The sequence below is a fragment of the Talpa europaea genome (assembly GCF_964194135.1).
Source record: "Talpa europaea genome assembly, chromosome: 11".
NCBI classification, from domain to species: Eukaryota; Metazoa; Chordata; class Mammalia; order Eulipotyphla; family Talpidae; genus Talpa; species Talpa europaea.
In genome coordinates, this window is record NC_140078.1 from 92,390,594 (window position 1) to 92,403,331 (window position 12,738).

Below are 12,738 nucleotides of genomic sequence, written 5' to 3' on the forward strand. Positions count from 1 at the left end.
GGTTTGTCAACCCACCACTATTCAAATTTGGGTCCTGGTGGGTTTTTTACTGGTGGGTGTGGTGTCCTTTGCTTTATAGGATGTTTACTGTATCCTGGCTACTGCCTATCAGATGCCAGGAGCATAACCAAAAACGTCTCTGATCTACAAAATCTGCCCTGGTTGAAAATCAGTCTATCATAATAGCCTCTATTTATTCTGGCCTGATATTACACCGTTAATTAAAAAACATCCATTAGGATTCACAAACATATTACTGTAAATCTATAAACATAATTTATCAAATAAAAGTATATTCAAGTTCATCCACAGGAAATTAAAAAAGAAAGAAATCTATAAGAATTTCAGAACCACTATTTTATTTGTTTTGGATTTTTGGATGAACTAATTAAAAGGATTGGTAAATTGTAGTGATTGAAAGTCCAGTGAAGAGTTCACAAGCTCAAGATATGTGGCTTATGTAATATATTTTAGGGGAAAAAATTGAAATTATAAAATGTCCTTCAGTATTTTTGCTGTCTTTCACTTCAATTACTCTACCATAGTTAAAAGAATTACTAAGTTTTCAAATAGATAAAATAACAAATATAAGCACAAATTAACAAAGAATAACCAAAATGCTCAAATTTGGTGATTTAAGATTTTTAAATTTCATTTCTAATTAGTATAGCAGTTTCTAAAATCTAAATTTTTTTAGTAACTTCTCACATCTAAGGAGATAGTAGTTATGCCTACTTTCTTTTTATTATTAATTTCTATAAAATGGCTGTGCTTACCTTTTTAAAAATACGTATCAGTTGGTTTCTTTGGTCTTTGTTTTTGTTTTCCTCCAAAGCAGAGGTGCCATAGTTCTTCTCACAACCCTTGCAGCCTTTTCCATTTAGCTCTTATCAGTGGCACTTCATAAATGAATTTTAAATGAGTACACTTTTAAAGTTACAATTCAAATTAGTTGGTAATAAGTTATCTATAAAATAAGTAAGTAAATAATAAAACCAGACAAGGAAACTTTTTAAAAACCTATTGAAAATAAATTCAAATAATGGGACACTAACTTATATCAGCATACCACTTTATACTTTACAAAACAAATTCACAGATACTATTTCATTCTCAAAGCAGTTTTCCCAGAGGTACACAGCTGGCATGTACGTGGCTTTTATCCTTATTAAGGGACATGAACTTAGATCTCCTGATTATTTTGTTTCAGTATGCTATGCTGCGTTTCCAACTCACATATTACCTGTAGATTCTGCTTCAGAAAAATTTATGTTAAACTTAGTCTACTGTGGGAAGACTACAGACAATTCTGACTAGCATCCAGAAAAATGAGTTTCATGTGTGGGTTTCTTTATCTGAAAATGAAGATGGTAGTGTTTATATTTATGAGCCCACTGTGAAAATTAGAATTATCAGTGGGACTGATTTGGCTTTATTCAGGGAGAAAAATGTTATTCCAGAAGATGTTTTGAACACCCTAGGATTAGGAAAATGATTATAACACCACCCCCACTTTTTTTGTGTGTAAGCTGTGCTAACAGGGGCAATGGTTGCATGATCCAGTTCCAGAGTACAGCAGGCCTACTAACACAGGCAGTATTATAATTCTAAAAATCTGTGTTAATTTTGATGAATAGAAAGACAAAACAAATTGGTTTAAAATGATGGTGTTTGGTTTTGATGAAACTTTTTTGGGTAAGGTTTATCTTATTTAAACATTTATCTTGTTATTTATTAATATACTTGGTAAATGAAAACTGGCTATACAAAGAATGATTTTTTAATAACTTCAGTTTTTACAAATCTGAACTTTAAAGATATTTTTTAGTACCTCATATAGTATTTTTCACAAATTATAAAGTCAGGATTCTATCATAGTAGTGTATAAGAGACAGTGAACAGTGCTGGCTTAAGGAAGTACTGTATACACTTCTGTTGAAATTTTATGCTGACCTACTCCGATTACTTTAAATCCTGAGCTTGACCTAAGTTGTACTGATAACTAATTTACCATGAAAGTAATTTATATGAAAATATTTTCTATTTTACATACTGAAATTATATTTCATAGATTTTTTTTTAACCTGTGTTTTTAATGATGATATTGCTTTCCAAATTACAGTCTGCTGTAAATCCTGAGACCCCAAACTCAACTATCTCCAGAGAGGCCAGCACTCAGTCCTCCTCTGCTACAACCAGCCAAGGCTATGTTTTACCAGAAGGCAAAATCATGCCAAATACCGTTTTTGTTGGTGGAATTGATGTAAGGGTATGGTATTCTTATTTCATTCCTATTTTAAAATATGTTATGAATAATGGGATTTTAACCTTGTACATCATGCATATTTGGAATTGGTTTTGTTTTTAACCTATAAGGACTAAAAATATCTTATGACAGAGAGCTACAGGTAGTTTGGGAATACTGAATACTTGGGTAAGATTACTGCCTTACCAAGTCGTCTTTATAGTTGAATTGAAAATTTTGGATGCTGAATTTTTACTCTTGACATCAAATTCTTTCCCATAGATGGATGAAACTGAAATTAGAAGCTTCTTTGCAAGATATGGTTCAGTGAAAGAAGTGAAGATAATCACGGATCGAACTGGTGTGTCCAAAGGGTAAGTCAAATATAATTTATAACAATATAATTTATCAGAAATACCTGAAATACAGCATCTGTAGAATATTGTAGAGGAGAAATCCAAAACTGGTATTCTTAACTTGTGTCATGTAGAGGACAAGTTTGCTGCCAACTCTTACTTAATCATTTTTCTAGTGTTTATGTCTAAATATTTCCCATCTTCATTTATTTCAAATACGTAAATTAGTTTTATCACAGAATTGGGTTTTTTCATACATGTCGTATAGTCTCCTAAATTTTAATCATCTTGCCATCGATAAAGTTTGTAGATAGGAATTTTCTGTTATTGAATGATACGGACTTAATTTTAGCACTTTCCAACATAGATAAGGATAAAAAAGCAGTGGTTATTGAGCTTCTATCACATCTGATAAGCATTTACCGCAGTGTATTTTTCATCCTTTGTCATCGCTTCTGTCAATTATCTCGTAGAATATTGGAATTATAAACCATGTACTGCTATTGTATAACAGTAGTGATTTTATTCTTCATTTGTTTGCCTTTCTAGCTATGGATTTGTTTCATTTTATAATGACGTGGATGTGCAGAAGATAGTAGAAGTAAGTGATCTTATGAAGAACATCTATTTGACTTATGGATACAATAGTTTAGTATTGTTGAATCCACTATATACCCCACCTTGTATAAAGTATAGTTAGTGTATTCTAAACATAATCTAAGTAATTGTACAAAACTTGCTATATATAACTTGTTTATATTTGGGCATCTAACTTCATAAACTAGAGCTAGAAAAGGTTCAACACAGTGTACAGTCTTTGATCAAATTCTACAACATGTGTAGATAGTTGATTAGAGTAGTAAGAAAAAGTAAAGTAGCTTATGCCGATGATTTTTGATTGGGGTTTTTACCAAATCTTGGAAGCAAAGACTTGGAGATTGATTCTAGTTTGTCACTGTTTTACTTTCAGTCACAGATAAATTTCCATGGTAAAAAGCTGAAACTGGGCCCTGCAATCAGGAAACAAAATTTATGTAAGTAAAGAAATAAATTATTTTTGATGATATATGTGTCATTTTCCAGAGAACTAAAAATAGGATTTGTTTTCTTTAAAAGGTGCTTATCATGTGCAGCCGCGTCCTCTGGTGTTTAATCCTCCTCCTCCACCACAGTTTCAGAGTGTCTGGAATAATCCAAACACTGAAACTTACCTGCAGCCTCCAACTGTGGTGAATCCTATAACTCAATATGTCCAGGTAAAAACTTTTTGTTCTTACAGTATTGGAAAGCTTATAGGTGGGGAACAACTTAATAACTGTAAATCAGTTCTTAATCTTACCCTCTGTGGATTATATTTATAGTTTCTATGAGTGATAAAACTCCCTGTTTGAATACTTTGAGTAATGGAAAGGTATTACTTTCGTTAGAAACCTGTCACTCTAGTGTTATTCCTTATTCTAAGCTAAAATCTCCTATATAGTTTGTAAGTTTTTATAGTATCCACATAGGACATAACCTATTTCTTTTTTCCCGCATCTGGCAACTCCTAAAATATTTGACGGCAGCTTTCCTTGTGTTTCTGCTTGGTTTACTCTTCTCTAGGTTAATAATTCTTCCAGCTATTCTTTATTTGCAACAAATTCCATACACCTGTTCATGTGGATTATTGACTTCCAGATATATTTAGTTCTAGAATGGATCAGTTGCTAATGACTTAACTATAGTTGCAAACTCTCTAAGTTTCTGGCAATAATTTGGTCTTGATGACTATAATACCTGAAGAAGTATTTGGCAAACTTCTGTTGATAACATTAATTTTTGTTTCTCATTTTATTTACTTCAGTTTAAAAGGCATTTTACTTGTCGGAAAAGAAAGAAAATCATGGTGAAATATTTCTGCATTCTCTCTCATTTGTTCATATTTTTTATCTACCTGACATGCTCTGTGTGTGTGTTTAAATCTTCCTTGCTCTAAACATGGCTAGAAGAAAAGCCCTTGTTCCTAACATTTACCGTGAGCTATTACCTATTCTGGATATATTCATATATGCTGCTACCTTGATGTTTTTAATCAGAAAATATTTAAGTGATGTAATACATTGTATTGTTTCTTTTGCAGTTTTGGATTATGTACTACCCTTAATTTTAAGAAGTAAACTAAAAAGCCATAAAGTATGTAGAGGACTATACATTGACTACATATTTTCTCTTGATATTGTCAAAGGAATCTAGAACTGTCTAAAAGTATTTTTACAAAAAAATAGCAGAAGCTAATGGAAATCTGTCCTTAACAGAACCTTATTACCAGCATAAGAGAGAACTTCTAGGTGGGAATATATATATAAACAAGATCACCTTAGATTAGCAAAATCAGCCACTTGCTATATATCTTTTCTTCCCCAGCCACAGGCTAACATTTGACAGAATTTTTTTTTCATGAAGTGAGCCACCCCATTAAAATTCTGCGTTGTATTTAAAAAAAAATAAGGTTTCTTAATTTTCATATTTTTATATTGGAAATAATATTCTTTTTAATTAAAAAATTACTTTGTTAATTCATCCTTTCTGTACACTTTATTTTCAGGCATATCCTCCTTATCCAAGCTCACCAGTTCAAGTTATCACTGGCTATCAACTGCCTATTTATAATTATCAGGTAATTTATGAGGGAGCAAAAGGCTTGATTTTGGAATATTACTGAGGCATTTACTTCTATAAATTTTTCCAGTAGTTTGTCATTTAAACTTGTTAAGCTAACATTAAAGAAAAAAACTAAAATTAGTCTAGAATTAGAACTTCTGTATTATTTAGAAATAAGGGAATGCTTTGACAAGAAAGCACTTAGAACTTTTCTCTTGTACCATCTTAAAAATTGTGGTGTTCCCTTTCGCATGACTTACACACTGTTCTAGGAGGGTAGGTTGAAACAAAATGATTCCTCAATTCTTAGAGCACTGAATTACAGTTATATTTGGTGCTATTTTAGGTGGCTACTACAAGAGAGGATAAGAGTCCTACTATCTGAATTTCCGAATTCTCTGAATTTCTGCCCATTAGATGTGACTATGACTTATGACCGTTTCTATGGTAATAAATTAAAAGAAGGTACTATGTATGAGTTTTCCAGAAAACAGAAAAGGTGGGGTTTATATATGAGAGTACTCATAAAATTTCCACTCTGGTTATTATTAGACAAGTTCAAGGAGCCAGCATGACAGCTACCTCAGCATTGTCTATTTTATATTTTGTGAAAATGTGTAGTAATAATTATATATAATTTTTTTTTTTTTCATTTGAAGATGCCACCACAGTGGCCTGCTGGGGAACAAAGGAGTTATGTTATACCTCCGGTAAGGTGATGTAGCCACCTGTAGTTCCTGTTCTTTATTTAAAAGTATATTCTGGTTTAACTATTATATATTTCTTTGCCACATCATGTATAGTTAGAATTATTTTTAAATGCCCTTTTTAGATTATGGGTTATGTTTTATTAATTTCTCATCAACCCAATTATATATTCCCATGGGAGAAGCTGCTTTTCATTTCTCAGCTTTCTGTGTTCTTAAGCAGTGCCTGTTCTGTGTAAAAATGCTCAGTTACTTGTTCATAAAATCTATACTCTAAGAAAGATAGTATGAATACAGATGCTAATTCTAATTCTATGGATTTAGAACTAATATTGACACTGCCTCTAGTTTTCTACCCATAAAAATTTTGTGGAAGAGAAATAAGGAAATGTTTTACTAATCAGCTCACCATTTTTAAGAATGCATTTCTTAGACGTATATTTAATGTAAATCTCTTTAAAATTATACTTTTATTATTTTAAATGTAGGCTTATACAGCTGTTAACTACCACTGTAATGAAGTTGATGCAGGAGCTGAAGTTTTGCCAAATGAATGCTCAGTTCATGAAGCTACTCCATCCTCTGGAAATGGCCCACAAAAGGCAAACATCTAATTTTTTAAATATTTATAGTTTTATTTTAATTTTGGCCCTTGAGGAGCAAGTGTTTTTGTCCAAATTTAAATACAGAGGCTGTGTAATTGACTAATAATTCACCAGTTGATAAAAAGGCTAAGAAAATTTCACGTACCTCCAAACTGTCAGTGTATATATACATTTTATGAGTCAGTCCATTCCTTTTCTATTTTCATTGCTTTTTGTTGTAATCATGCTTTAATAAATATTGTGTTAACATGATCTGACAGAATGAAATGGGCAGGTTTCCTCAAAAAAAAAACAAAACTCTTTAAAGAGGGATTAATATGCTTACATTTTCTTGTCTTTTGCCAATTTAAACATTTGCTTAGCTAAATAGCAATACGCAATGAATTATGTATAATGTACTCCTCATAACATTATATGTTAACAACTCTGAAAGTAGAGAGTCAGTAGGAATAATTGAAATTCTGATAGAAGAAGACTTGTTTCTTTTTTACTGTTAGAGCAGATTCCTATAATTGCAGTATTCTCACTCTTGAATACTCATGTTTTCTTGAATAGAGAGGATCATGGAAGTATTTGATTTGCTGGGAATGTACACACCAGTGAGGGATTCCCACTGCAGTGTGTGAACTTCGTCAGTGTGTTTCTCAGTAGAGAAAAATGTTGAGATTTAATGAACTTCAGTATAAAAAAAAATCTCTGATTTATACATGATTTAAAACTTGAAATAATGTTAAATAGCTTATAATATAATTATATTATCAGGTCTCATCCTGTATATTTTTTCCTAACAGGACAAATTAAAGGGCCTTCAGGGAATATCTTAAAGAGTTTTAATAAATTCAACTTTTTTAAATTAGTGTTCTGTCATGAAAGTTCTAGAAAGATTCATAATTTGACAGAAAATTTACATACTAAATGAATTACATAAAAAATTTTTAGAAATCATGTTTATTTGTTAAACTTTCAAAAAAATGGTTTGTTAATAGTGAGTAAAATGAAGAATAGTGTTTCGGTTACTGAAAACTCTTGTGTTTCAGAAATCTGTGGACCGAAGCATTCAGACAGTGGTATCTTGTCTGTTTAATCCAGAGAACAGACTGAGGAACTCCCTAGTTAATCAAGATGACTACTTCAAGGTATGAAAGGAATAGAATGCAGGATAAAAAGCCTATTTCTGAGCTTTAAATAAGTGTCTTTTTTTCGTGGTACATATATTTTGAGATGACAGAACGTTTAATTCAATTCTTAGCATTTGACTGCAATCCAGTAATGTGAATGAGTTTTACCCGGCAGTATATTTTATGCTGTTTATATATTGATACAGTGTAGCTTGTTCTGAGATAAGAAATCTTTAGCAGACGCTTATAATTGAAAGTTTTCGTGAAAAAAGAGAGTTGGGAGAGAATATTGGTTTTACTAAATAGAGACAGGGCAAACCAGATACAGAAAGCAGAATGTAAGAGTACTAGGATATTGGACTGAAGAGAAGAAATTGATCACTCATGACATGCTGGTGCAGTGTCGTAGGAGAAGAGGCAATGTGAAGCAGTTAAAAGAGCTGACTAGAAAGAATTGAAAGTTGATTCAGAGTTGGTAAAGTGGAAGAGAGTGTAAGTATTTAAATTGAAGAAAGTTCTGGTGTCTGCTCTGGTTCTGTTGCCTTGAACAAATTACTTAAATCTTCTTGAAACCCCGGTTTTTACAACTCTAAAATGAGAAGTAGAATCAAAGGTCTCTAAGATCCCTTCAGTTCTGAGTCTGTGAAGATGGGAAGGAACTAACAGGTCACTCCACTAGATGAAGGGTGGGGGTGGGTTTGTTGAAATATAATTTATATGCCATTCAATTCACTCAATTAATGTATAGTTTAATAGTTTTCAGTATCTTTATAGAGTTGTAGAATTGACCACAATTTTATAATACTTTAATCATCCCTAAAGTAAACCCTCTAGCCATTAACACTCACTCCCAATTTCCCCCACCTCCTCTAGCCCTAGGTAAAACCACTTTATCTACTTGATTTAAGAATTTTCCTACTCTGAATATACCATATCAATAGAATGATATATGTGACCTTTTGTGACTGGTTTCTTTCACTTACATGATTTTTCAGGCTGTATTAGTGTTAGAATATTTTTCAGTATTTCATTTTTATTTATTGCTTTTTTAAAATTCATTCATCACTTAATACTGACATTGGGTTGTTCCCACTTTTTGACTATTATAAATAATGCTATGTACAAGTTACTGTGGCCATTTTTATTTTTACTGAATATATATCAAGGAATGGAGTTGCTGAGTCACATGGTGACTATGTTTGACCCTTTGCAGAACTGCCAGAACTTTTCCATAATTTTTGTACTATTTTCCAGTAAAAGGGAAGTTTTTAGCAGTTGCTTTGTGTCTTAAAATGGAGAGAGACACTATGAAAAGACATAGGATGAAACTTAATGCCTTTTTTTTAAAAAAAAAAAAAAGATTGATTTATTTATTTATACAAGCACTGGGTACAGTCAGAAGCACGGGAGGGTGAGAGAATTCACCAGAGCCAGAGCGGGGAGCAGAGCAGGCAGAAGGACCGAAGTACACTGCTGAGGGGAGCAGCGGGCCGCAGGAGAGGTCTGCGCGCCATGTGGGACCCTCCTCCGGTGGTTGTAGTATAGATAAGTAGAGCCATAGGCAGATTAAGTTCCTGTCTTTTTTTTTAACGGGCAGTATATGTACTCATTTCAAGTTGACATTTATTCACCTGTTGCTTCATTCCCTTAGACAGTAGAGTTTAAAAGGAAAGAATTGGGACTGTATACATTTCTGAAGGTTAAATAGGTAATGCTTAAAACAATTTGTTCGCAAAGCACAATAATTTTTAAATTACCTGTTATTAGATGAGTCTTCCTTTGAGCCTCTCAGTTTTCTGCTGCTCCAGACTAGGCGTCAGAATTGGGTAGTCTGCAATTGTCTGCCTTATAGACTTATTTTGATTAACTAAATGTTACTGTTCTTCTAATTGAATATGAATGCTTCAAGGGAGTAGGCACTGTTGTCATGGGAAATGTTACTCTTTGTTATCTTAATTCCAGTCCCTTCTGGGTCTTTCATTTCCTATCTGACCTCTGAAAATACTTGAGTTTGTGACTACTTTTCTGGGTCTAAAGCTAGTAGGATATTTCTCTTTTGATAGAGCCCATAATTTCCAGCAGTCATCCTTCATATGACAGTTGAATTTAATCCCTAGGAAAAGGCACATTTTAACTAAGTAGAGAAGAAAATACTATTGTGTTTTTACTAATTTTTTCAACTCTGTACCTCTATTCCTTGTTTCCTTCTATCTGCACATCTGCAGGTAACAAACGGAAAGGGAAATTGGCATATATTTAATATTTTTTTCTTTTAATCCCTAAAGAATGACATCTCCATCACAGATAAAGATATGCCTTTAGTATCTCAAAATTTAATATCTTTTGGGCCTCCCCTGGTGGCGCAGTGGTTGAGCGCTGGGCTGCGAAGCTGCCCGCAGTCTCTGCAGCGCCGGTTCGATCCCCGGCTGCCAGCGAGGGTCCCACATGGCGCACAGACCTCTCCTGCTGCGCCCGCTGCTTCCCCTCAGCAGTGTACTTCGTCAGTCTGGCTGTTCTGTTCCCCACTCTGGCTCTGGTGAATTCTCTCACCCTCCTGTGCTTCTGACTGTACCCAGTGCTTGTATAAATAAATAAATAAATCTTTAAAAAAAAAATTAATGTCTTTTCACCTAGAACCATAGAACTTCAGACCAGAGTGCTGTTCTGAAGCTGTGATTTCTACCAGATGCCACTAAAGTAAAAACAGTGTTTTTAAAAATTACATACATTTTCCACAAGCTGTCTCTGGTACATCCTTGCCAAATCATTAATTAAAAATCTACATAAAATGATAACAATTCTAAGGCCTCTTTTGTAAGTTTTGCTGAGATTTCTTTTTTAACTTAAATTGTTGATGATTAAAACTAGTCATTGATATATTTGATTCCAAATTCATCTCTTCTCATAATTTATATTTTCTAATTATTTTGCAACGCATAGGTCATAGTGGTAATAGGAAAATTACAACGAAGTATAAAAGAACTGTTTTTTTCCTTTTCTAGGATAAAAGAGTGCATCACTTTAGAAGAAGTCGCGCAGTGCTTAAATCTGTTTGATCCTCTCTGCTAACTTGTTAGTCTCATGGTTGTTGCTGGTTTTGAATATTAAGAGGCTGAAAGTTTTTGACTATTATAGAAATTTAATTCTAAATTTTGATAAATCAGACTTTCTTTACAAGTTCTATTAGATTGTGTAGTTATACTTTGCATTAAAACTGTTCTTCATTAGATGTTTGTTTAGGATATTGGTTCTATGTTGAATATAGAGTTGACAGTAAAAAATAATTGAGATTGAAAGAAGTAACTTTAACATTTTCCTGTAAGAATGTTTTAATTGAAATTGACACTTTCAAGAGTTTAATAGCCAAATGTTAATTTCCAAAAAATAGTTTTAGAAAACATACTATTTTGAAAGGTCAGAATTTTGCTAGTTTGAATATACAAGAATTTCACTTCTCCAACATGTACCTGTGAACAGTACACTATTTACAGTACGCTTAACACTTATGACTTGTCTAGAAATTTACCACAAAAACAGAGTTTTTAAAACTGCATTTTTAATCAGTGGAACTCAATATATGCTTTATTGAAGTCGTCCTTGTATAAACCCAGTAAAACAGATTCCAAACAAGCAGTCCAATCAGTGGGTCTTAACGTTTATTCAAAATATTTTATATTTTATCTAGAATCCACACATAGCTATTCTATTTTATTTGGATGGTAATTAGGATAACTAAATTTCTGGGCCTAATTATTTTTAAGAATCCAAGACAAACTAAACCTTACTAGGTACATAAACTTCTCAGTGAGCTACTCTCCTTTTTTTTTTTTCCTATTTTTTTTCCTTAAAATGCTAAACTTGATGGCTGTATCTTAAATTGTGCAAAATATTGATATAAAACAATGCTGAAACTTTTTTATGTCACTTAAAGGTTAATCAGAGTATCTGAAAGGAATTGTTTTTATAAAAACATTAAAATACTAGTTATGTTATAGAGCAAATAGGGTTTTTTGTTTTGTTTTGTTTTTTGTCATAGCCTGTATTCTCTTTTTAAAAGAAAAATACATTCAGGAGAGCTTTGGAATTTCTAAACGACAAAAATGTTTCACTGTCATACCCCAAAAATATACTTAAGAGTCAGAGTTAACAATTCATTTTCAGATTAGCTAGACTTCTCCTTCGCGACTGTAATTGCACATGGTGACAGACTAGAGCACCAGAGCCTCTTTGCTGTACCCATAGTTTTTACATACTACTATTATACTACTGCTATAAGTAGTAGTATATAAGTCGTTGGAGGGCTAGGCCTTGGGAAGGAGCAGTGAGTAGGTAGTTCCTTTCTAAGGGAAACACTTGTATTGGCATCATTTGACCTGCCATGGACATGAGTATAACATGGCTTTTTGACCATTCTTTCTTGGCCCCTCTGCAAAAACATGGAAACTCCATTTATCTCTAACCTAATGCAGTTACCTTGGGCATATTCATTAGTGCCCATTTTGTTTTCTAATACCCAGTGATTTTCATTCTGAACCTGAAAGTATTTGTCTTTTAACTTAAGCATTCCCAGGGAAGAGGACTTTCTTACATCTCAGAATTTCAGTGCCCTGAAATTTATCCTTTGAAAATTTCTCTGTACTTTGTGTGTGTGTGCGCTATAACATTCTTTGATGTATCATTTTGTGATTAAATCTCCAGGTTACTATAAATGATACCTAAATTCTAAAGATCTAACTGTAATTATCCCAGTATGACCTTAAGAAAACTAAGGAAATAAACTTTTTGTTACTTTGTTGGACTGAAGTATTTTAAAAGTAAGGTAGAAGAGACAAAATCCTGAGCCTTTCGAAATGGAAAATTAATTTTAAATTTAGAAGTATGTTCCTTTTACCTGTTGCTGATACTGTCTTTGCATAAATGAATAAATAGAAATAAAGAAACTTTTTTCACTAAAAGTTTTTGACCTGCTTATTCATGTCATACATTGAAATGGCGGGAGGGAAGTTGGGCGGGTAGGGTAGTATGTGTAAAGTGTAAGTATTCCGTTTATTAATTGGTGTTACTAGC

General features: G+C 32.8%; 1 protein-coding gene across 1 annotated transcript; it reads left to right on the plus strand.

Annotated features, from left to right (window-relative positions):
• Window positions 1-2,012: 2,012 nt before the first annotated feature.
• Window positions 2,013-10,727, plus strand: DAZL (deleted in azoospermia like; the record flags this gene model as incomplete). The annotated part of the gene is made up of 11 exons (XM_084247811.1): window positions 2,013-2,018; window positions 2,123-2,269; window positions 2,528-2,619; window positions 3,151-3,202; window positions 3,572-3,635; window positions 3,718-3,857; window positions 5,186-5,257; window positions 5,901-5,951; window positions 6,437-6,550; window positions 7,591-7,689; window positions 10,674-10,727. 11 exons carry the CDS (start codon window positions 2,013-2,015, stop codon window positions 10,725-10,727), a joined length of 891 nt encoding a protein of 296 aa, XP_084103937.1.
• Between the last annotated feature and the right edge of the window lie 2,011 nt (window positions 10,728-12,738).